General features: G+C 29.1%; 2 protein-coding genes across 6 annotated transcripts; both read left to right on the plus strand.

Annotated features, from left to right (window-relative positions):
- Positions 1-7,867: 7,867 nt before the first annotated feature.
- On the plus strand, positions 7,868-11,522 carry LOC111033620 (serine hydroxymethyltransferase, cytosolic). Of its 5 annotated transcripts, none has more exons than XM_022314440.1 (9): positions 7,868-8,439; positions 8,507-8,736; positions 9,025-9,261; positions 9,325-9,503; positions 10,024-10,206; positions 10,273-10,485; positions 10,548-10,895; positions 10,973-11,089; positions 11,154-11,522. In XM_022314440.1, the coding sequence occupies exons 2-9, from the start codon at positions 8,675-8,677 to the stop codon at positions 11,309-11,311; spliced, it is 1,497 nt and encodes a 498-aa protein (XP_022170132.1). In that variant the 5' UTR covers positions 7,868-8,439; positions 8,507-8,674; the 3' UTR covers positions 11,312-11,522. The 5 variants fall into 5 exon arrangements, with proteins under 5 accessions (XP_022170132.1, XP_022170123.1, XP_022170141.1 ...); XM_022314431.1 differs by having other exon boundaries at positions 8,537-8,736; XM_022314449.1 differs by having other exon boundaries at positions 8,542-8,736.
- A 5,217-nt stretch (positions 11,523-16,739) lies between these two features.
- Positions 16,740-21,751, plus strand: LOC111033807 (probable nucleoporin Nup54). Its single transcript, XM_022314733.1, has 11 exons — positions 16,740-16,864; positions 16,937-17,030; positions 17,661-17,900; positions 17,967-18,068; positions 18,614-18,778; positions 18,893-19,043; positions 19,536-19,678; positions 19,743-19,898; positions 20,740-21,116; positions 21,193-21,303; positions 21,398-21,751. Exons 2-11 carry the CDS (start codon positions 16,952-16,954, stop codon positions 21,500-21,502), a joined length of 1,629 nt encoding a protein of 542 aa, XP_022170425.1. The 5' UTR covers positions 16,740-16,864; positions 16,937-16,951; the 3' UTR covers positions 21,503-21,751.
- Positions 21,752-27,540: the final 5,789 nt, after the last annotated feature.

The following is a 27,540-nucleotide window of genomic DNA, read 5'->3' on the forward strand; positions in this document are numbered from 1 at the left end:
GTCACCGGTTAACATTTTGGTCGACCGCGATAACGAGGTGGTTAAGAAACACCGATCTCGGGTTGTCCCCTACCCAAATTTGACATTTCCCTACTTTTAGATTCTGATGGAAGAGATAAATGTATTGATTTTACTATGTGTGGTTTTTTTAAAAAAAATTTTTGTGGCTGTCATCACTCATCACCTTTTAGGACAGTAGAAATGCTTTGATTTTCTTCAACAGCATCTTAAGATACATGCAATTATCACTGAATGTTAGTATCCACATTTTCTATACACCATAACATTGTAAAAAATATTTTGATTCGTGTTTAATAGGCGTAAGAATTTTCGATTATTAATAGTTTTTTTTATACTAATGTCAAAAAAAAAGTATTTACTCTGCCTAAAAACTTAAAAATGTAGTACAAGGTTCCTCGTAAGTTGATGGAAATTAAAAATAAAATTAAGCGTAAATACACAATCATTTTTTATGGGGGTTTGAATTTAAAACGTTATCTAAGTTCATAAAAATCACGAAAATTTGCAAATTATTTTGTGTTAAACATTCATAAAAAATTTTATTTTTATATCTTAGATTTAAAGATTGTATATTATTAACAATAAAAAAGCTTACTGGAAAGTCAAATTAGTTTTTTATGAACATTTGAAGTTAGACATTAGATACTCACCCGGAAATAAAACAAATTCTCCCAAAACGATTTTCTTATTTTGTTGTTAATCAAAAATAGTTGTAGCGATACTTGAAATTTTAAAATGTTCAAAATATTTTGACTGTTAACATTTTAAATTTTTTTGGTTTTTTTTTATAAAAAAAAAAATGGGCACAAAAGCTTGAAAAACACACAGGCAAGATCTTTTTATAATTTATATTAATTTTATTTGTCTAAAGTTTAGATTTTGACGGCATTTCTCAAATTAAAAATTTTTTTTATTTATTTTGTAGTTAAAAATGTATAAAATGTTCGATTTTTATAGCTATAAGGATTGAAAATTAAAACAAGCTTCCATATCAATATTATACATTCTATAACCAAGAAATCTAAAAAATATATTATCACAGTTTTATTTCATAGTTATTTTAAGTTGAAATTTAGACGAAATTACATATTAAAACCAAGATTAACAATTCTAGTTATTTTGTTGTAATTTAAAAATATTATTCGTGATGGGTACTTGTCTACGTGGCAATGCGGCTATATTACCTATTCACGCTACAGTATAAACTGACCTAATAAACTCACCCCATTTGTAGGTACCAATGCTTAAACTATGCATCCAAGTAAATTCTGGTTGGTAAATGGTGCCTACCTCATGAGAAATTAAAATTTGAGATATCAACATTTTCTTATTGTTAAAGACAATTATGTGACCATTGTTAACGCCTTAGTATCGCCACGCACCACTTATTACATGAAATAAATAAAAAAATGAAGCAGGTTCCCTACTAGTTACTACTAATCTATTATTTGCATTTTATTATTTTTTAACTTGTATAGTTGTATATAGACATATTAGGGGATACTGGGGATAACGTGATACAGACTAACAGGCAACAAACTATATCATGTATAGGCAATAAGTACCGTCTCCATCTGTATTTATTAAATTTACCTATATAAATACATAAATACCTAGCATGATTGATGATCATTGTGGTATTACGTTTTTCCTTTCCAAATAAGTCTATTCGGTAATATAGAACCTTGTTTTAAATTTTTAATATTTAATACTTTTATATTATTTTACTCCTAACAATGCCATCTATTTTGTTTTTTCAGTAGTAAATATAATGAATGGCTGTTGAAATTCCTACAGAATGAAAATTATCTATCTATTCTATATATATTAATATATTATATAAATATATAGATAACTATTATTTATCATTAAACAGTTTAATTGTTTTTCTTCTTTTAAAAGAAACTAATATGTGTTAAAATCAATAAATTTCTACATGACTATAACTGTGATGTACCAGTATAATTGAGTATAAACGTACAAACTTAATTTATTGACAAGGAGTCAAAAAGGTATTTTATTTGATTAAGAAGCTACTTGTAGCCTGTAGGCACTTATTGCCATACATTAGCGGCATTATAATTGGTTTGCTTTGAGTTAACCTTAACTGGCTTAACCATTTAAATGTTTAAACTTTAAATTGCATGACATCAAATTACCAAAAGTGGGACATTTAGACCACAAATTAAAAAACAATTATCTCAGGTCACAGGATAATAAATATTGTTATCAGCAGCTGAAGAGCCTACGAGGTATTCAATAATATTTCCATTAACCAGTATTCTTGAAATCGTTTAACTTTTGGTTTTTGATTCAATAGTTCAATACTATAACATAGTAACATATGTAACTATTATTAAGATTAATTATTTACGTTTTATGCTATGAATTAACGATGTACAATTATTATACTAAATCTTAATATTGTAGGTAGCTTTGGCATCTGAAAATTGTTTTTATTACTCATAAAATGTATTTCTGGGGAGGACCCAAAAATTCTACTATTACGATCCATGCATGAAGCACAATTTAGATACATAAAAAAAATCATTCATAATATTACTGTACTATTTTAAGGAAGTGATGACGTATTAACAATTCAGAATTAGATTCCGCTAACAAAATTAAATTAACACAAGTCATAATGAACTTTCTTCATTTATTGTTACCAAAACTTTGTAGTATAATTTTATTTAGTTTTGAAAACACGGTGTGTGTTTTTAAATTATTTTGTACCATTAAATAGTATAATTTACATATAATGTTTCATCATCATTTACACGTTTAGTGATGGCATAAATATACTTATTAAAAATTAAAATAAACATCTATAAATATGAAATAAGACTAAATTTTTTAATACATTTTTAGTGTGTATTGTATATTTTCAATCATAATTATTATTATATGTCATCATTGACAACGTCACATGTCAATAGATACAATTTTTATGTTGTAACTTTTAATTGTATAGGTACCTACTTAACCGCTATCAGTTAGGTACCAATTATATACAAGTACTTTTTTGAATACTTTCAATTTACATTAAATTGTAAAAGTTGCAATGCCTGGTACTAACCTAACCTAACAGCCTATATAAGGTTAATTTATACAAGATATAGAACCCTATAGTCAAGGCAGCGGTCCCGAACATCAATTCATGGTATAGGAGGGGGGATAGACCTATTAATTTGCCAACTGAAAATGTTTTTTCTCACTTTGTTCGAAAACTATTACTAACACATTATATAGGTACATTATATTAGAGTTTAATTTATATACTAAATATATAATATATATAGTTTTAGTTAATTTCTGTATAATTTATATATTTTTAGTAAATATTTTGACCCATTATTATTTATTTAACTAAAAAGTATACCCATAAAAATTGTTGTGGATTTATGATCAACGTTTTTTAAATTTATTTCTCTAACAACAACTTATAAAGAACGTTCTATTCAATTTTAAGTTTTTTGACCAAGTGAAATTCTCTTATCACCAATAATTAAAAAATAATAATACAATTTGAATTTTTCAATTTAATTTTTTTGTAAATTTATAATGTAGAGAATAAGTCAATGGAATACAAAATGGCTTAAATAATAAATATACAAGGTTATTGCATTTAGGCCTAGATTGTTATCAAACAAAATAAAAAGGTAGTGTAAGGTAGCGTTTCCCAAATAAGTATGTTCCGCGGAACTTTAGGGTTCCGTGGGACAATGTCAAGGGTTCCGTTAGATGTATGAGATTATTGAGAAAATTATGTTTATTTAATGTTTGTTGTTTAAAAAATGTTTGATTGAAAATTAAGTATCATCAAAATATTATTTGGACTTGAGAGTTTAAGGAATTGATTTTCCTTTTTTAATTTACAAAAATTATAGTTGAATTGGATTAAACATTAGGGTTCCGCGAAACACAAACAATTTTTTAAGGGTGCCGTACTGCCGTGGTCGTAAAAGTTTGGGAACCGCTGGCGTAAGGGTACATTCCATGGCAGGTCGTCCTCTTACGCTGCCATTTTAATTCCTTAACGTAATAAAATGATACAGTGGGGGTGGCCCAGCCCCTAAAATTATGTCTTGTACGACACACTCTGTGCAGACGTGAAGTACGAAAAGTGAAGTGTGTAGTATGAATTTTAAAAGTGTGTAATTCAAATTAAACCTTAATTATATTATTTATAATTTTATATAGCTTCGTATATTTTTTTTTATTTTGAGGAATAATTAGTTATTATAATTCATTATTATTAAAAGTAGTAGTATTATAGCTGACTCAACCGATAAGTTTCTTATAAGTTATAGTCTACATTGGCAGGTGAAAAGGTAATTTTGACGAAATCGATGCACGTCCGTATGGGACGTATGTTATCGGTTGAATTCAAACGGGTGTCACCTTTTTGTCCTTTCACCTATCCCAATTGCGACCCGTACACATTAGGTAGGAAACTATCTATTATACAGTGGTTATCAAAACTAAATAAATATTCCAATTGCGTCTGGTACGTATTTTGACATAAATATATAACTATCGTATTCACGATTCCCACGATCATCAATATTCGGCGTGGTAATTTCCAGTCCATTAAAGATAAAAAAATTGGATAAAATGTAAGACTAATAATATATACTATTTACAGTCTTGTAAGAAATACTTGTATATTAATTCATAAATTTATGATAATAATCATAAATGAGACATTGTATTTGAGTTGCATGTGCTATGCAATGCTTAATTTTATTAATTATAAGCTATTTTGTGAACCAATGTGTGTTTGGACGGGCTGGTCGGGCTGCAATCGGGATACTTATGTTTGGGATAAAATACAACTACCTGTATTCGGGCCGCAATCGGGCAACTCCGATTCAAACTATATCTGTAAAATAAACCTTTTTTGGGACTCAAATCGTTCGATACCCTCGCCATGTGTGCTCTGTAAGCCAGTAAAGATAATTATCATTTATAAAGATAAACCAATTTTTGCGAAGTGCTTAATAATATTTCCTTGCTAAATACAAATATATTAAGAGTAATAAGTAATAACTTACATAGTTACATGCGTATTCTAATTTGAGGCAAGACCCTTGGGAATTACCCATTTGTATGCTTGAAAGAGTAGCGTTCCCTCAGTGGCTGGAGTATAGACGTGGCTTCATCCGTTAAAACCAATCACATGGGACCTTGGGGCGGTGCCTGCACTGCGTAGCGACGCAATAGGTGGGACCATGCCTATAAATACCGATTGCAGAACACTAAATCGGAGTATCGGGAAGTACATTCACGGTTCTATATTCTTTAATAACCAACACTTAACTACCAACTGAAATTTAAAAAATAACCAAGAAATTGTTTTGATACCTTTACTCTGCTTCACAATATTGTGGTAATTGAACATTTAATGATCCGCCTCTGTGCCACAATTGTCAAGAATATGTCTTGAAGATCATCTTACAAAAGTACGTTGCACCAAAGATAGGTTTGATGAGTAGCATCCCTTCTATAAAAGGTGTCAAACTAGAACGAAATGTATATAGGACCAAAAACAAAATCAACGAGGCCCTCTCAATAACCTAATCTTTTTTCTGTTGTAACCGGCCTAACCTAACCTAACCTAACCTATTAATTATTGTAAGACGTGAGTAACCGAAATTTAAAAATTAAGTATTAAAATTTAAGGTTGTAATATAGTGGAGTACCCAATTTATTCATAGTGGTAAGTAGTGGATTCCTACAGTCCGCACCTGTAGGCTTACCCCCTTTTTTTTTCACTAATACAGTTATTTATAAAATCAATTATAGACTTACAAAGAACTTATACTTTAAAATTCTTGGGATTTTTTTTAGAATGCATTGTGGAGATTGAAACTTCTGTTTTTCAAAGGAGTACTACTACCTATTGTAAATTATTGAGCTGATAATTTTTCTGAACATTTTGACGTAACAGAATCAGAATTCGAACGAACCATTTTGAATTATTTACCTTTGTATAATATAATATATGTATAGTAGGTAATACATTGGAAAAGACTTCAAGGATAATAGGTTCAGAAGATATGGAGGCAATGGTAATTTGAACATTTTAGTGACTAATATTAATCTATATAAATATTAATAATTTGTAAAAACGGTCCAAGTAAAATAAATACTAGATCCAATCATATACTTAACTTTTAACCTTATAAAACCAATTCTTAAGACTTCTATAATTCTATTCTGAGTATAAGCATTTTAATTACAGAGAAACTACTCATTCAAATTTTGAATAAATATTATTATAAATTCTTTTCACATCAAAAAAAATTATCCTTTTAATAATTTATATAAAAAAAAAAAAGTTTCACATTAAAAAAAAAACAAATTTGTGTTGCCACATGATACTATTTAAGACTTAAGTACCTATTACAAAAAGTTTCTAGAATTTGAAAAAAATGTTCATGAGAACATTTTAAAATTCTTAAAATATAAGAATTTTAATACATCAATTATTAAAGGAAAAAATGGGGGTAAGTACTGAGCATGATTGGTGGATCATCCTGACATCCTGTACATGGTAACAAAAAGTAAATTAATATAGCCTCGTACTAAAACAATGTATTAATAGTTTAATACCAAAAATTACAAATTCTATTACGAAAAAATCTAAAAATAACATCATTGCTGTAAGATTAAAAAATTACACGGCAGTTTAAATGTTAATCGTTAATTAATAAATTATAATATTTATTAGTCAAGATTTTAAACGTACATAATTTTTATATACACCCATTTTTCAATGTCTAAATTCCAAATTAAGTGACTTACATCCATTTAAATTTTAATTATGAATGCTCTTAAATTGGTCAAAAATCTTGACATTTTAGTACAAGATCTCACATTTTCACACAACTGCCTAAGTTGTTTTCAAAGCAATTAAAAGCCAATTAAAATATATAGGGACCATTTTATATTTCATAAATGTTTTAAATCCTAATGTTGAGAAAATATTTAAACAATAGCAGGTAGGTCTTATGTATTGAAATGTCCTCTAATTTTAAATTTTTTTCTACTCATTTTATATTCGTCAAAAAGCTTGACTGTTATAACGTATAAATGTATAATTAAATATGTTGGTTCAGTATTGTCACCAGGAACGTTCGGTTGCATTTCAATACTTTTTAGGGGCACTGTATTATTACTTTATAACTACAAATTACGATGTAGTAATTACTAATTATAACTTAAAAAAGATTTCTCTATACACTTCACTTCTCGTTTTAATAAACAAATTATTATATGATTAATAGTTTGCATTTGAAATATTAAAAAGATTGCATCGTTAAGCCAGTGATGTATCTATTCAGTGGGAGGATGGCAACAGTTTACAGTTACATCTCCTTCAATACCTTCCTACCTTCAATTTTTTTTAGCATTATTCATATTTAATTTTGCTTTGCTTTTGGATTTTCACTCGTTTTTAAAGTGAGATAAGTTAGGTGGGATAAAAGTGCTTAATAGGGTAAGTCTATATTTAAGTCAATATCTTGGCCAATGTAGTTTAAAGCTTATGGGCTATCTTGTAACTATCTACTATACATTGATATCATCACAAATTAAATTAAATCACAGGCAAAATATTATAAACTATAAATAATTTTTATACGTCTAGAAATGAAATTCATCTATAAATACTAGCTAAGTACCTATACATAGTATATTACAATATTAATCTTAGCCACGGTCGTTGGAACTGATAGCATAGTCCAATAGTCCATACTCCAAATTGGTCACTATCAGCTTTAAGGATTAAGGTTAGGTTACATCGAACTCGCCGAGCGTACAGCATAGGGTAGAATATAGGTTATTTCTTATTGGTGGTCCCTTGGATCATGTCCTTAATCATTTAAAAATATATTGTTCCGTGATCATTTACAATATTTATGTATACAGTATGATTTAAGGGTGGTACAGTGGCAGAAGAATATTATTTGGTGCAAATACCACGTTTTTGAAACGCTGTTCGTTATCAACTATTGTTATATAGTAATTGTTTCAACTTGTTTGAGCCGTTTCATTATCTATCCGCTCTCTTGTTTAAGTAACTGGTCGTCGTGAACTCCTGAACTGTGTTGTGTTCTAGGCAATTTAAAATAATCTGAAAAATTGCTTGTTAATTAATTAACTCATCCTACGTATAATAATTATATTCACTGATATAATAATACCGTAGTAGGAGGCCAGAGAATTATTTTTGCCAATTATTATTTTCTATGAATATTTCGTCGTGACGAACCGGTTTCGAGTTTCGACACACGCACCTACCTATCAGTCGTTTACGACTCGATTCGAAATTCGTACTATTCTCTAAAAGAACACGTTGATTATTTCTTGACCTGTACTTTTCGCCGCCGTCACAACGTGTGATTCATCGAGGTAAGCATACCAATTATTGTGTATTATGTATTATATTCTTTGAATGTCATTTAATGTAATATTGCAGCCGTATTATAATATTTCGGTATTGTGATAGTCTAGATTTGATCTTTGAACAATATCGGACAAGAGTCAAGAACTCTCTGGCTGGTTACATTTTATTTAAGATTAAAGTAACCACAAGTCTTTAAAATATAATTGTAATTACCTACTTAGGTACTTAAAAAAAATTAAAATGTACTTACGTCCAATATTACGTACTTTGGTTAATGCTCAACGGCTTCATTCCAAAAACAAGTAAGAAAAATTTTGCTTGTTTTTAAAAAGAAATTAACTTTTTATATTAGGAATTGCTGTTTGGTATTATTTACATTTTACTGTTGTATATATTATGTATGGTGTTTATTGGCAATTTACGTTATAATTTGTAAATTTATTGAGTAAAATAACTATTATTCTTGCTTCACAATATTTTTACTTTTCTAAACATTTATTTGGTACTTGGCAGAGTTCGGTTACATTTTGTGAGCATGCTATATGACAATACATTTTTTTTTACTTAACCTATTTTAATTATTTTTTCAGAATTGTAACTATGTCAACAATGGAATCAAAATATAATACAAATATATCAGATCCAAATTTAAGTCTTCCATTAGAAACAGCTGATCCTGAATTGTATGCTTTAGTAAGTCAAGAGTCTCAACGACAGAGGAAAGGACTTGAACTTATTGCATCAGAAAATTTTACCTCAGTTTCTGTTTTGCAATGTCTAGGATCTTGTTTAACTAACAAATATTCAGAAGGTCTTCCGGGTGCAAGGTATTTGAAATAGGTACATTTTATTTTGAATTATTATTTAACTCATAATTATTTATTTGATAGGTACTATGGTGGTAATCAAGTTATTGATCAGATTGAAGTTTTATGCCAAAAAAGATGTCTTGAAACATTTTCTTTGGATCCAAATCTTTGGGGTGTCAATGTTCAGCCATATTCTGGTTCACCTGCAAATGTTGAAGCGTATACTGCTCTCATTGGAGGAAGCAAAGGACGAATAATGGGTAGATTTTTAATTATTATTTGCATGTTTGTAATATTAAATTATAAACTATACAAAATTAACATGTTACATGCAGTTTTTCAAATCAACGTTTGGTTTAAAATTTAATAGTTAATTTAACTTATTAATAATTAATAATAATTTAACAGCTAAAATATTAAATTAAATAAAAACTTTAAAAGTTAAAATTCTAATTAAAATTAATGCACAATTTTAATATGATATGAGGCAGATTCTGAATGCTATAAGCATAAATAAATATGTTATGTCTATTGAGTAATTTTAGCATATTATGTAGAATTCACATGACTTACCAATGCAAGATTTTAGCACTTTCTCTATATACACATTATACAATACATAAACTTCTAAAAAATAAAAAATAAACAACATTGAATTAAAATAATCAATAAGTCCTACTATGTCAATTATTACTTATTATTTATTATTAACTAGCCAATTAAAAGTAATTGTATGACTATGCAATGAGAGTAAATTAATATTTAAATACATTTTGGTAGGCTTGGATTTACCGGATGGTGGTCATATCAGTCATGGTCTAATGGCTCAAAAAAAAAGATTGTCTGCAGCATCTATATTTTTTGAAACTTTACCATATCACGTAAATATGGAAACTGGTTTAATTGATTACGACGAGTTGGAAAAATCTGCAAAGAATTTTAAGCCTGATATCATTATTGCTGGTTTGTATAAATATATTTCTAAAAATGTATGTAAAAATATAACTTCCATTACACAATTGTTTATAGGCGTAACTTCTTACCCACGGACATTGGACTATAAACGTTTTAGAACAATTGCTCAAGCTAGTGATTCATACTTGATGGCTGATATGTCACATATTAGTGGTTTAGTTGCTGCTGGTGTTATTCCCTCACCTTTTGAATATTGTGATGTGGTCACTTCTACTACTCATAAAACATTAAGAGGTCCTCGAGCTGGAGTCATATTTTATCGTAAAGGTAAATGTTGTAATAGACTTGATTGACTATCAAAAACTAATCCATAAATATTTTTGATGTAGGAGTTAAATCAGTATCAAAAACTGGTGAAAATGTTATGTATGACTTAGAAGACCGTGTAAATGCTGCTGTTTTCCCAGGATTTCAAGGAGGACCTCACAACAATGCTATTGCAGGAATAGCAGCTGCTATGCGTTTGGCAACTACCCAGGAATTCAAAAACTACCAAAAAAGAGTTTTGAGCAATTGTAAACAGTTAGCTGAATCCCTTAAACAGCTTGGATACAAAATATCCACTGATGGTACAGATGTGCATATGTTGTTAGTTGATCTTCGACCAATTAATTTAACAGGTTCTAAAGCTGAGTTTACACTACAAACCGTAGAGATTGCGTGTAATAAAAATACTGGTAATTAATCTAGACATTTATATTTAATTTTCACGTTAAACTAAAAATATTATAAATAATTTATCTTTAAATATTAGTTCCTGGTGACAAAAGTGCAATGAATCCTTATGGTATTCGTTTGGGTACACCAGCTCTTACTACACGAGGAATGGTGGAAAAAGATATCGTTAAAGTTGCTGAATTGATTCACAAAGGTACTAATTATTAAAAATTACATATTTTTTATATATTTTGTTTAACTGAAATGTAATGTATTAGGTTTGAACTTGGCATTGGATGCTCAAAAAGTATCTGGTCCAAAATTAGTGAACTTCAAATCTACTCTTACTTCAGATCCAGTGTTTGTTGAGCGTGTAAAAGACATTACAAAAGAAGTAGAAGATTTTGCAGAACAGTTTTATATTCCTGAACAGTAAATATTTTTATTGAACATTGAAGCGTTAACATTTATTGTCTAATATTATTGAATATTTGTGCCAAATTGTAAATTTATATTTTTGATACTGCATCAATCAATTGTATACATTCCAAAAAAATTATCAATGCTTTAGGAAATTAAAGTTCATTTTTAGAATTGTTATCCTTCTTTTCATGAAATAAAAGTTTATATTTACAAAATATTACTAATTATTATTTTTATGTTTTTCAATTTTTTCAAGTAATTGACAATGTGGTCAAATTTTTTTTCAATATTTAAAAGTATTCTTTTTTTGTAGGGTGATAGATAATTTAAATGTTGTACAATGTAATATGCTCATTTAGTTGCATCAGCAAGTAATAAAATACGAAAAAGATAAATTTTATAGAAGAAGATATAAAGAACATACTCATTCATGGTATTATCACAAAACATAACAATCTATTATCTATGATTATAATCAAGGTTATTAATAGGATCGTCACTGTTCAATTAATGTGGACGTGTGTGCATTCTGAAGTTGTATCGGCAATAGCCTAGTTTACATGATTACGTAAATATAACACAGTATTTAGGCGTATTTTATAATACCAACTGAATGTGCAATAATATTATGTTGTAACTTTTAAGCATAGTATTGTTGCTCTAACCTCTTAACTTTAATTTATAAACTGAAAATTGAGGTAATTTTTGAATTATTTAAAGTAGGTATACCTTTATACGGAACTCAGTTTACCACAAACCTTTTCAAACCCGTGCTCGCAGTACATAAAAAAAGGTGTTTCAGACTCAGTTTACCTACTCCCGAATGCTATTTTTTATTTTAAAAGTCGAATAATAATAAAATATAAAATCGATATGCCATACTCTTAAAAAAAATCCTTTGTAATTTTTGTTGTAGGTGATTTTACTCTAAGGTAACTCAAAACATTAAAAACGCTTTTAGGTGAAAGCGTTTTAACTGTGAAGAGCTCGATCTGAGTGAGAGAACAAATATTCCGCTGACACATTGGCATTTGGCATCATTCGCTAATACTGCGGCTCGAGTTTCATAAGTTTGCAATTTAATTGTGCTTTAGTTATTAGTAGTAGGCATACGATAACAAAATACGCCGTATTGTTAAAAATAATTTATGTCTATTGAATCACAACACATTTTTGAAAAAGTTGAAGGAAAGCTACGCCAGTAAACACTAGACAGTAGTGTTTAATGCCACTATACCAGTACGATTTGATAATGAAGTCTAAAGATCACCCTCGTATTCCGGTTTATATATTAATTGTTGTAACACTCGTAAAATAAAAATAGTATATCGTATATGTGCTGTATTATCAGAGATTTTTGACTTTCTACACAGTACCATTGATAAAAATACTATTACTATTTGTAATACCAATAAATAATAATAATATAAGTATTTGTTAATGTATAATCAATGAGCATATATAAGTATGCCTATACCTTTTATTAAGAACTATTGGTTATCTATCGTAAAACTCAATTATATGTTAGTGATGATAATTTATTTATTAAAAATTCGACAGCTCGTCGTTGATCGTTGATTGTTATCTATTTTTAAATTATGTTCAATTTTAATAACGAATAAATTTTTTTAGTCGGTACTGATAACCATAATAATTTAGCTCGAAATCTCATGACTTACAATATAAAAAGCTTGTTACTTAAACATAATTACAACAACAAACGCGATGAACAAGAACTATACAACACAATATTAAATAAATTTTGATGAGGAAAATGGGTAAACTTATTTTACTTGTAAAATTGTTCAAAGTTTCATATCAACTTAAGCGCAATGCTTATAAAGCTAGATTAAACCGCTTATCATAATTTAATAAGCGAGTCGCAAATAAAAGCCCAGGGAATTATAATGAAATGCTTGTAAAAACATATCAAAAATCGGTAATAACATACGACGTTTTTTCTACGAAACCTAAAAATAAATCTTAAATTTCTAACTTCGAGATCTATGGAAACGTTTCGAATAACTAAACAGTATGTCTATCAACAACAACTATATGTTTGGAGAAATAGGTTTGCCAGAAATTCGAACGCCTGCCGTTAAGAACTTACTCGCTGGCTATAGTTATTATAGTGACGTCGAACGCGTCTAAAATACTTTGCCTAAAAGTACAAATACAAATCGAAATACCGATAATCGTTAACACATAGTGTAGCCAGTGTAGGTACCTACACGTTTTAGTGTGTATCTATCAACAACTTGGAAAAATAAGCGGTCGAAACGGGTGCCCCGTCCTCTGATGTGCGGTTACCTCCGAGGGGAGTAACCCGGAGTTCACAGCTCCCTCCTCCTTGGCCGAGGAGCACCAGGCAAGACGGCGGCGCACGTAGGGGATTGACACAGAAAACAACACTCGGTGTAAGGCGGTATGTCACCCAAATACGTCCCCCGGCCACTCGTGGCGTGACGAGTTAGCGGTTGTTGGTGAGAGTGTGAGACCATCTGGCGGCTCGGCGCAAACGGCTGCTTCGGCCGCCCTTGCAGTGACGTACGACCACACGGCGAGACCATTCCGCCCCGATGGTACTTCGACGATGGCAGAGCGTGCACGAAGGCGAGTCGTGGCGGCGGCGGTGGAGACTTTAAAGCACGACGTGTGAGTGATAGAGCTAAGCTATGGGAATTGGAAGTCGCAGTATCGCCGGACCTGCGGAAATTCGATTTTGATTTTCAATTTCAAGGCATGGAAGGTACGAGACTTCCGGACAGCCACCGGACGTAGGCTAAGTCGGCGGGACTCCCGGACAAAAATCCGGAGTGTCAGGAGTGCGGTTCTCAGATGCTCTCCCCTTTTTGCTCGTTGGTGGTCCCACCAGCCTCCGGTGGCCATCGATTCTGCAACAACCACAACTGTATTCGCTAGCCCAGTGATTTTGTCTCCGCCGTCGACGCCGCGATGGTCGTCCTCAGCACCTGCCAATCATCTAGCGCATAACATCGCGCCACTACCCACCCCGTCGCCGACGTCCAGTCACCTGAGCGGCCGTTGTGGTCGGGCCCAAAGTCCAAACCAGTCGTCTAGATGATCGTCTCTGCGAACAAGTACGCTGGCAATTGCACTCGTCCGCCTGCTGGACCGGTCGTGGCGTGGGGACGTATGGAAGTCTAAATTCGTATTGATAGCGAAAAGTATTAGTCAAGAAGACGGAATCGCTACAAAAAAAAAAATTTTTTTTTTTTTTTTCCATTTATTAATTATAATTGTTTCAACAAAATGTTTGTTTTTACAATTAAAAAAAAAAAAAAAAATGTGAAATAAAACATGGACAGCTGCATCTCAAATGTAATCACAAGTACTATTATCAAGTACAAAGACAATTCAACATTTCGAGTAAATTATACAGCTATTTTTGTATTTGGATGCTTTAGATTTGTGAATACCTTTTATGTATAGATACTCGTATGGACGCATGGTATATATAATTAATTATGTACCTATATTTATATAATTAGCATAAAAACTACCTACTAAAGCCTATTTTGGCACCAATCAATTAATCAATAACCAGTCTTATGCTCAAGTCACTTCCTCGTTCCTCTGGTAAAAATTATAATCAATTTTCTTCAAGTTTTGAAACATTATTAACCTCATTTATCTCCAAATTCTCGAATATCATAAAACCCCTCCTTTCTCTTTTAGTTTTTTACTTCATTATTAAATAAGTCCCAATTATAAACAAATTATTAATTAAATATCTCTACTCGTCGTAATTACGCCATATCTCATTGTTATTTTTCTTATACATAATCGAACTATAATAATTATTCATATTCTGCCCTCTCTTTTATTTTGCATGTTCATATTCTATGTATATTTATTATATATATATACAAGTAGCGACCTACCCCGACTCCGCACGGGTGAAATGCTGATATTCAATAATACTACAGAATGTCTTTTGTCCTTCTATAGTATATACAACGTTCACAGTTTTTTGTCATTAGACAATACAAATATGTTTTTTTTAGAGGTTACTCTTGAAAGAGCGACATATAATTGGCCATGTGAAAAACACTCAACGTACAAATCTAAGCCTGCAACGTTGAAAGTTTGACCCTGGGATTTGCCTGGTCATTGCAAAAGATTTCTTTACCGGAAATTGTAGGCGCTTAAATTAGAACGGTAAATCCGATGGTATCAGAGGGATTTGAGGAATCAATACATCTTCTCTGGTACCACACCCGGTGAATGTTGTGCACTCTATTATGAAAGATATTAGTGATTTCACTAGTAAACGCTTGCCATTGTAAAGTTTATTTTTTAATTTTTTATTGTACATTATGCCATGATAAGGCACGTCCCCCCAACCGCTATATCTGTATCAACTGTTAATATGTAATATATTCGAAAATATTCATTTAAATTACATTCTGTAAAGGGCCATATTGGTCAATATTAAATACACGATGTATTTAAGGTACTTAAGTGGATAAGGATTAATGGTGTATTGCTTAAAATCGATTCGTAAAAAAGCCATTATTTCTTGTAAAAAGTAAAGGATAAAAAATGGTTATTGTTGGTTATTCCTAAGAGATAGACATATACGTGGACTGTTTTGTAGACCTTTTGGTCTAGAATACTGAACTTATACAGTGTAGTACATTATTTTGATTTTTGATACATCTCCGTAGGGTTCAGCCAGCGTTTGCAATGTAAGAGCAAAAAAAGTGTTTATTTACGAAATCACATTAGAAACCTTTAAATTTATCAGTGTTTCTCTACTATATTATACATGTTATATACATATAAACCTTCCTCTTGAATCACTCTATCAATTAAAAAAAAATAGCATCCGTTGAGTAGTTTTAAAGATCTAAGCATACATAGGGACAGACAGACAGCAGGAATCGACTTTATTTTATACTATGTATAGTGATGATAGTGATTTTTATATGAGCCTTATCTATCTTAGTGTGTTCAAACCACGATCAAATACCATAGATTATATTATGTGTGTTGTTTAATTATTGTTTTGGTACTTTGCATATAACAAAATATGTACCAATGTTGAATGTACACCATTATATAGTAATCTAACATCTAATACCTATTGTATATTATTGATTTATGGCGCCAAATAATTTGAATAGTACGGAGTTCATAAAAGTGATAAGGAGAAAGAGCTGAATAGGCAATGGCAATCATATACTTTTTGGAGCGCAGATTTCTACAGACCACGATTCTTAAATCGTAAGAATCATTCTACAGAGCTTTTCATATTCTAATTTCTAACCCATAGCATTTGCTACGATTTAACATATAAAATATGTCCATATTATATCTTAAATCGTGGTGGAAGCGACACTCTAAATAATGGTGGCGGACCGTACAAGATTATAAATGTACCTAACTTCATGTTCATGTAACATACATAACAATGATAATAACGATAATAGCAACATAGAAAATGCTTGAATGGCGAATGCGTTATTTTCAATTTTGATAGTCATTTAAAAAAGAAGTATTTGAGTGTTTAAACCATTGAAAAATATAAGCCTATAGTTCGGTAAGTATAATAGAAAGATTTAAACTGAAAATTATAATAATTATAATTACTGTAATATATTTTTTATTTTAGGTTTTTTTTTTAAGAATGACAGGTTTTGCAGGTTTCAGTGCACCTACGTCTTCCAGTTTTGGAATGAATACTCAAACAACGGCTAGTCCATTTGGTAATAATTACAATTTAAATGTATTAGATTCAAATTTATTTTTTATGTTATCATTTTAAAAGTACTATCAAACATGAATTATCTAATGTATAACATGTTTCTTATATTACTTATTCAGTGTGTGATTTTTATAAACTATAATTTTGTTATATAATATTTATAATATATAGGTACAATGAACAGTTATTTCAATGCAATAATAAGGTTTCAATTATTTAAATGCAACGAGTTACATATTGATATAGATAATAAGATTTTATTTTGCTGATGCTGGGTTGCATGAACTATTATAAAAACATTTAAAAAATCAATAGTGAGCCAATGGTCCCTTTAACATGTTTAGTGGTCCATGGTTGGTCTGTTACATTTTATTGAACCATTAAATTAATACATTTTTTATGCATTAGAATTATGAAAATAAATAATTTCTTAATGATGTGTAGCTACTATATTTGAATATATTAATGTATAGTTAATATTAAGGTTAAGAGTGTATTATAAATATTAAGTAGCTTACAGAAAGTTTATTGATTGTGACAGTGTTTAAAAGTTAAAGATTTTTTTAATCTTGTAAATTGAATCATTTGTTTAGTTAAATATTAATATTCTAAGGCCATCATTCTTTTTAAGGATATGGTTCTACAACATCATCTGCAGCTCCATCATTTGGATTTGGTTCTACTACAACTACGGGTAGTCAAGCTTCTTCTTTTGGTTTTGGAGCCCCTTCAACTAGTGCAGCACCAACATTTGGATTTGGAGCCGCTACTACTACAGCACCGACTTTTGGATTTGGTGCAGCTGCTGCCGCTTCATCATCACAATCAATATTTTCTGGTTTAGGGCAATCACAACCTACTGCATCAGTTGGTAAATCGTATTTGAATTTTACCAAAACTAAAATAGTATTTTTAATTTTGAATTTAATGCTTGCAGCTCCTTCATTTGGAGGGTTTGGTTCATCATTTGGAGCCAAACCATTTGGTACAACAGCAGCAACTTCGTCTCCATTCAATTTAGCTACTCCTTTTGCTCAAGGTGAATATTATTAAATATTATTTATCTATTATTAATCTAGTATTAAGCTAACCCAATTAAAAATGTTGGATGTACGTATAAGTATAGTAAAAAAATGACTAAAACCATTTTCTTCGTTTTAATTTTTAATTACTGTATGTTATTTAAGTTATAATTATAAAATACAATCTTACATAAATAGTAACTTTAGCCATAGAATCGATTAAATTTAATCTATTCTGATGCTTAAGCTAAAAACAATAAATCAGAGGCATGCTTGTATTCACAAAATTGTATACAAAACAATTCATACGTATTAGATTATATTGTACACTCAATAGAATAATATTATGCTATATATTCATTACATATTAGTAGTAATGTATGGTACTATTTTCTCACTCAGTGGGTCGAAATGGGAGAAGGGGGAGGGGGAGCTAAAAGATACTGCATCTAATAGAGCAGTCAAAACCATCCCTGAAGCATTGGTTATGTTCTTGTTCCAGAGTTTTTCCAAATCTTTTATAGTAATATACCTAAATGATACCCAATTTTTTAAATTTTAGGTAATACTACTCAACAACCACAACAACAACAACAGCAACAACCGCCTCCTAATGCTAATGATTTAGTAATTAATTCAATTGTAAATTGTAAATTATTTGGAGATGAAAGAGATCAGGTTATTTGTAAACTTAACTTGTTGCAAGCTTGTTGGGGTACTGGAAAAGGTATATACCATACAGTATTCTGCATTATTTCATATTTACTAGTATTAATGGTTGTATTATTTTGCTTATTGATATGATTATTAATTATAATTTATTTATAATATCATTTTTTAGGATTTTATGGATTGAATATGCCACCTGTTGAGTATACCCCACAAAACCCACTCTGCCGTTTCAAAGCTATTACATACAGTGTGAAACCAACATCATCAAGTAGAGATGCACTTGTGGCAATAAATATTAATAAAAAAATGGATGAAATACGGTAATTATAGTTTTTGAAAATAGAAATTTTACTTAACATATATTTTTTATTATTAATTTCATTATAATACAAGTAATAAATAGTAGATGGTTTGCAACTGCCATGATACAATGCATAAAATATTTATTGTCCCATTTAACTTATAAATGGATCTTTGCCAAATAGTAATAAAATAAAATGTATAGAGTTAAAAATAAAAAAATATTATTGTTAAATTATAAGAGTATATTAATCCTTATTTACCTAAGTTTAAATCATAATAAAACTTCTGTAAAATAACTAAGAAACGTAGCTGAAAGTGACTCCTATTAACTTATTACATATTACGGTTTTGATTTAATATAATTTTTCTCAATTTTTATTTTCATTATTATTAATTTGCAGTTATTCTTTTGTAAGCAGAGATCAAATTATTTTAAAAGTACAAATTATTGTGAACTTCCTATTATTTTATTATTTATTCATTTTGTTTTACTTGTTATTATTTTTTAGAAAACAAGAAGTACAGTTCACGTCTAATTTATTTGCGGTTTTGGGAAGTAAACCAAATTTAAGTGTACATTTAGATACATTAAAATTGTACACAGAAACTAAGTCAATGGCTTTGATATATGTCGAAGAAAAACTTCAGAATGGTTTGTTCAATATATTATTTTGATACTTTGAGAAAACCAATATATAATCCCCGTGTAATTCTAGGTAGTACAAAACGAATTTCTAATATTGATATTATTAATTATCTAATGCAACCTGCTCCCAAGCAACAATTATCAAGTATGGGCATTGAAAATATATTTCCATACACTGGTTTTACTGAAGAAAATCTACGTGAATATTATGAAAATCCACCTGCTGGTAAAAACACTCAACTATTAATAAATTATATTTTAGCGCAACATTACAGTATAATAAACTTTATTTGTAATCATAAGGCAAAATTTAACTGAAAAATAAAGTTTAATTATGTTATTTAAATATTGACATTTTGAGAGCATTCCTAATAATTATTCTCATTGTGAGTTATAATGGAATAATATTTTGGAACTTTTTGTTTTATATAATATTTTTTTAACCATATATTAATTTTTATTTTGCAAAGTCGTATTGAATGAGTTATTCGAATTCCATTTGATAAATTATACAACTTTATTATTAAGGTAATATGCTTAAAAAAATATAAATTAATGTACATTTAATTCATTCAAATTATTCTTCTGAAATATTTATACTTATTAATTGCTCATAAGTAGTTTTTGCATTCATGTTTGTATATTGTTATAACTAATTATTTGTATGAGGATTTATGGTTGTAAGAGAAGTAGGGCAAAGTTAGATTGAGTACATCATTTGTGAAGAGATACATGATTTTTCAATTTTTAGAGTCCATTGTTTTTTTTCCTATTTGAGCCGCAGTGTACTTTACTTAACTTGAATTAAGTACCTATTGTGTTATTATATCAGTTCATAGGCTCAAAGCTCAGGAAAAATGATGAGGCACTAGAAAAAAGTGTTAGCATTTCAAATTCAGCATTTAGTATTAAATTAAAATAATTAATCTTTTATTTTAAAATTATTTCTTGAAATTTGTTATCATTAACTAGTATTATGTGTTAATATATTATATTAGTATTGTTATTACTTATTTAATACTGGTATTATTTTAATTTTATAAAACATATTTAATTATATTTTACAGGAATTGATTTACGAGTTTGGAAACAAGCTCAAGCAGATAATCCAAATCCAGCAGTGTTCATACCCGTACCGATTGTTGGTTTCTCAGAGTTATGTTGGAAATATAAATGTCATAATGAACAAGTAACAGTACATAAGTTAACGCTTAACAGTATTGCAGATAGATTATCAGAATTAGCTAGAAAAAAAACAAGAGTGGAATCTAAGCTTGAACAATATACAGACAAAATGGATCAATTAACACACAGGATTGTTAAAGTATTAGTAGGTCAAATGGTCATATTAAATGCAGGAATGGCTCTTAGGCCTGAAGAAGAAACAATAAAAAATCAATTAGAAATTTTATACAACGATATTAATTCACCATTAAGATTCCAAGTATGTAAAATATATGTTTATATATCAATGATTTGTTTTTGAACCTTATTTACCAATTTAAACTATGTCTTTACAGGGAAAGTTAACTGAAATTGCTACTCTAGTTCGATTAAAAAATTCAGAACTATCAGAAGACTCGAAAAGTAATTCAGGTTGTATTCCGCAAGTAGCTGAAGAAATTAAACATGTAAGTAAAAATATAATTAATTTTTTATATAAAGATATTATGTATCTAACTTAAAATTAAATATTATATAAATAACTGTTATTTAATTGTATAGTTCTTAGAACTCCAACAAACAATGATATCCGAAATGCAGACAGTAGTCAAAGAAGATTTCAACGCTATAAATTTAATGAAAGAGTCGTTAAAAAATGTAAGATAGTTTATTGAATACTAATGAATTGGCCAATAAAAAAATACTTGTGGTATTTAATTGATTTAATTATCTTTCATAATTCATTAAAAATAATGTTTTTGTACATTATCTGAACTTGTTATAAAAAATGTATTATAGTTATTATTAATTATTGTAGTCTTAATTTTACTATTAATTTTTATTGCAGTTCAATACTGTTTTACTTTATACTATGTTTAGTTTTAATACTTAATAAAATATGATTTACTTTGTAAATTTTATTTTTGAAAATAACTTTATTGATAGGTAACAATATATTTTACGGCACATGCATAATAAATTCCTTTTTTGCTCTTGGAATATGAGTCCAAAATAATTATTTTAATATAAATGTTTTTTTTTCAATCTTGGTATATTGAGTTTTTATTGAGTAATGAGTATACTAAAAGTAACATAAATGTTTATAATTATGCACAGGTCAAACTTAAGTTTTAACGAACTTGAATTAAAATCTAATTCAATTTTTTTTAGTTTTAAAAATGTAATCGTTCGCATTTTAAAGGGTAATAGATAAAATAAAATTTAACTTAAGTTTTAGAGTGTCACAGTTTTAAAATTTTACAAAAAATGAAAATTAATTTGCCGTTATACTCAAAAATCATTTTTTTGAGTAATTAAGGGATTAAATTCCCTTTCTACCCACATCTTTAAGTATTAAGTATTAATTAGTACTACACTATATAATGTTGATAAATTGACTTAGTTGGTGAAGATCTTTAAATACTGTTATTGAAGTATTTTGCCTTAAATTTGATATTATTTGGCCTATGTTAAAGAGCACTTGGAAATTCTTGTGTGCCTACTGCCTACCATTATGGCTAGGATACTAGGTTATGAATTATGATAAACAAATTTATTTATTCATACTTAATGAATATTTTAAACCTGGGTGAGTAAAAAAAAAAATACAATTGGCGTTGTACTGTACTTAATTATATTAACTTATTAATTTGTATCTATGTATAAAATAAGAACTAGTCAACTATAAATGGCATAAATTATTTGGGTGCTAAGCACATTCAATCTTCTAAATTGTCCCTGTGCGGCTGTGCACAGTTATCTTATAGGACCTATTTTATACCATACTAATTTAATTTACTAACAACTTTTTCTTAATCCAGTGGGTTTTCAAATCACGATTGACACTCTTATTCAACATAGTTACTAAATAAAATATTGAGAAAAATTCTATCTTGTAGAGAACCTATAAGATATTACAGAAACATTTGAACCTCTACCAAAATCAAAGCAGTAAAAATATACATATAATATATTTTAGTGTGGCTAATAACTTTTTTGTAATATCCTAAGATATGTGTTATCTTTCTCTCCTTCTCCTCTTAGCACGGCTCTATCTTTTTCCTCTGCAGGGATTTATACCACACTTAGTGGTTTCGAGTTTGGACTGACAAGAGCACAGCCAACACCCCCTCCCCCCATATTGCACCTATACAATGTAAATCATACAGGTTTCAATTAGTCTTATGATCATTGATTACACAATGAACAATTTCGCAATGTTACACCCCAATGGACCCATTTAGTAATCACATAATATATTTCAATAATGTCAAAATTTTGAAAATTTCTTCTCTTGGCCTATGGAAACCTAGAGCAATTTTTAAATTTTTTGTAAGGTAGAAAAGGAACGTTGGTACAATACTGAATTTTCAGCCAGTATGTCTACCTAGGGCACTAGGGGCAAAAAATAACCTCGGGAATTGAAACTGTAAAAAAGAACTTGAAAATATAAGCCACGTGAAAAAGAACTCCGGTGAACATTATCCCATATGAAATTTACAAAACTAAAAATAAAAGGTTAAGTGGGTAAGTGAATCATGGTAGTGGTTAAATTTGAATTCAATGATATCAGATAATGATTAATATTTAATTAGGTACTATAATTTAACCCCTATTGATTATTTGCATTGTAAATCATGAAGTCTGAACACACAAATACACAATTATCAAACAGACGTATAATATCAACTATTGTAATATGTGTGTGATTCACGACCGATTGATGTCATATTGGATAATCTTCCCCCGTAATATGCTTTAGGGTACCTATTGTCCTATTATTTATGGCCTTATGGGATAACTTTACTTACCACGTTTGTTTAGTACTTTGTTTACCTAACTCAGCGTTTCATTAAATCACATACTATTCTGCTAAATTACTAAACCAAATGAAATAAATTTAATTACACATTCGAAAAATAATATAAACAACGAATGTTTATGCAGTTAAGGTACGTTTCTGTAATTACATAACTCAGTAGGTATTTGGCACTTGAAAAATATTCGATTATGTGTATACGTATAAAATATAAGACAATGCAATTTTCTTATCTATTATTTAATATTCGATCTGCCTGTAAAAATATAAAACTTATTATGTAATACTGACGTACTGTTATGTTTCGTTATTTATTTTACTTTAAATAAATTATTGTTTTTCTCATTCGTGACACTCCCTATTCGAACATATTGAAACGCGGTTAATACTCGATTGAAATGTATTTTAGGTTAGTATATCGATACATTGACATAATAATTATATATTAGGCATATTTATTTTACTAAAATAATCACTCGAAATTTGAATCACAGCTTACGTTTAGAAATTAAAAAAAAAATCTATATATTTATGATATATAACTGGTATGTTGTTCATGTGGATCGATTCCACGCGATAGAAACCAGCTGGGCCTGATTGAGAGAAAGTTTGGCACCTAATATTATGTGTTTTATAGTCTCCTTAATACCCCTTGTATAATTTTGAAAAATAAATGAGGGTAAGTAGGTTAAGATTTAACCGTTAAGTTAGGTTACCTAGGCTAACTTACCTACATGTATATTTTTCTAGAGAATTTTGTTTCAATTTCAAATTAAGGAAACATTTGGTTTGTAAGCAGTTACAGGAAAAGTGTAAATAAGATACACAGGTAGGATTTCAATAATTTTAGTATTTTGAAAATTTTATTATGTATAGAAAATAATATTAAACTTAATGGTGGTAATTTTCAAGTCCCTACGATCAATATTTTTTGAATAAAACAAAATTCCTATAGGTAATTATTATTTTTTTTTATTTTTTTTTTATCCAATTTTGTGAAAATTTGAAAATCAAAGAACAAAATCCCGTATAAATAAAAATTGTGCGTATTACGCATTTAAAATATTTCCTTTAAGTTAAACTTTTGAGGAACTTTCAACTTTCTATCACAATTACCCATCAGTAATCATCAAGTTAATTACTCTTATTCGAATGTCTTGATGATTTTCTTGAATGCAAAATAAATCGTATTGGTACCTCAGAATGAAATAAGTAATTATCAAGCACATCTAGAGCATTAGAGGAATAAAAATTTCAAATGTCGGTTTTTTTATGTTTTGTCATTTAGTGAAAAATTAAGCAAATGCGTTGAAACTGGAATTTTATATTATTTTGCTGGACAGATGACGCTACTTTCGTAATACTACGACCCTTTATTTTCTCTTTTAGGGGTTGAATTTCCAAACATTTTTAATTTCTTAAAAGACACCTTCGTGCTACTTCATATGGCTATCTGTATGTCAAATTTCAGCTCGATCCGTCCAGTGGTTTGGGTTGTGCGTTGATATGGATAATTGATCAGCCAGTGAGTCATCTTAATCTTTTATACATGTAGAGATTACAAGATTAAACATCTAAAATGTACAGGTGACTTTAACCATGAATAACAATGAAGAAACAATGGTTGGTGTCACTAGTTCCCGGATGGGTGACCACTCAGGATTTTTAGTTACAAAACCTTGCCACACGTATACACGTGTTCCGACTCAATCGGACCATCCTCTAAAGTAAAAACCGGTAATAATCATGCCATAAAATAAAAAAATAAAAAATTATGACTATTGTTTAAAATTTAATTAAATAAGTAAAATTATTTTAAATTTTATGTCCACAGCAGATATTCCGTTTCCTTATGTTCAAACTATACATGTATTAAAATTTTGATTTTTGGAATTTTTAATTGTTGTTAAAGACGATATTTTCAAATACATACATTTTTGGGAACATACCTATAAAGATAATTATCCAGTAGCGATACCAACATTATTTTTTTTAATGAGAATCTATCTACATATTATAATTCAAATTCAGAATCAAATGATTTTTCTGAACATTTCGATGTATTGTAATCGACATTTAAATACGAAACGTTTCTGAGTTATTCTTCTTTAAATAGGTTGGTATTAAGGATAATAGTCTATTAAAACGATATTATTAACTTTTGTTTTGAACATTTTGGTTGAAATATTTAACAATAAGCATTTTGTAATATTAAACTATTGTCTATTGTCCGAGTAAACTTGGCTAAGTACTTACTACTACTTAGTAATTAATAATTATTAAAAGATATTTTATATTACATACTTAATTATAGGTTATTACCGAGTTCATATTCAGTTACAAAGTATTTTATAGACTACCCACGTCTTATTCTTAGACCTAAGTATTTAAAGTATAGTATAACTCAGACAATTTTCGTTCAAATTTTGATTACAATACCTATCTCACATTAAATTTTTCTAGAGACATCATCCGATATTCCGATTCACAATTCGAATTAAAACATGGTAAGTTCTCATTTGAAAAACCTATGTTGGTCTTGTCACATGATATTCTTTATATATTATATATTATGTTGTGAAAAATCCAAGCATTTGAAAATATCGTCTTTAATTACATTAGTGCCGGCCGCCGGGCTGCTTGAACTATCACCAAATATTTAACGAATCAATAGCGAGTTAATGGTCGTTTAAATATGATTTAGTGGCCTGTGATTGGCCCATTCAATTTTATTGAACTATTAAATTGATACATTTTTTATGCGTCCCGGCATTTAAGTTTTAAAAATGCGAAAATCAGAATTTGAATATTATATGCATTTATTCATATAATTTCAATATACAAATGTGGTTAACATACTAAAAAATCACCCCAAACTTATTAATTATTATATTATGTGAATTATGAAAATCATCAAATTTTCAAATCCAATCAGAATTTAGTATTAAAAGTTCTTAATGCTAGGTACTAGGTAGGTACGTACAAACAACAAACTTCTATACTAATCAAAAATTGTTTTTAGCCCTTTATTGTTCGACATGTTAATGCTGTACTTATATAGTTATATTTGCTTACAAATTGCAGATCCACTAAGGACAATGCTCACGGCTCACCACATTGGCCCTTTTATCATTTAATAATATATTTATTCGAAATTTTAATAAAAACATCTTGTTAGTTTACTCACTTCACCGACCATATTTGTACTTAGATACTTATATTTGTTATACCCAGTAATGGGTGCTAATTAAGAGTTATTATTTGAAAAAAAAAGTTTGCACAGCTTGATACTGCTTAAATTGTAGGTATAAAAAATTTAATTATTTAAATTTATGGTGCGAAATATACTTAAACATTTCAGAAATCAGAATTTAGATAAATGCATAGCTGAATAATAAATTGGGGGGGGGAGGAGGGTTAGCATTCATGGCGAATTACCCTGTAAATAAATATGTTATAAATAGCTTAACGAAATCGTATGCATTTGAGCAGCGGGTATAATATAAGATTGGCTATATTTTAATATAGAATAAACTATAAAATATCAATTATCAATACATTGGGCCAGTATCGTATATAGGTAGGTACGTCGTTTATTTTCAGTAAAGGTGAATGTTACAGGTTATGTCAGATTATTGTAATAATTATTTGATTATTTTTTTTACTATACGTTAGTACCTACATTAACAAGGTAATTTTAAATTGCCCACCGGTGCTTGGGTAATATATTGAAATTGATGTTTTTAAATTTGTTAATATATTTATTTATTCACATTATACGATAAATATTCATTACATAGTAGGTACCTAGACATCAGTAAATTTTACACGGATAATTTTGTAAAAAACATGAGATTTGTTTGTTACATCGACCTAATATTAAACT

Source organism: Myzus persicae, unplaced genomic scaffold, assembly GCF_001856785.1.
Source record: "Myzus persicae strain clone G006 unplaced genomic scaffold, MPER_G0061.0, whole genome shotgun sequence".
Classification (NCBI taxonomy): domain Eukaryota; kingdom Metazoa; phylum Arthropoda; class Insecta; order Hemiptera; family Aphididae; genus Myzus; species Myzus persicae.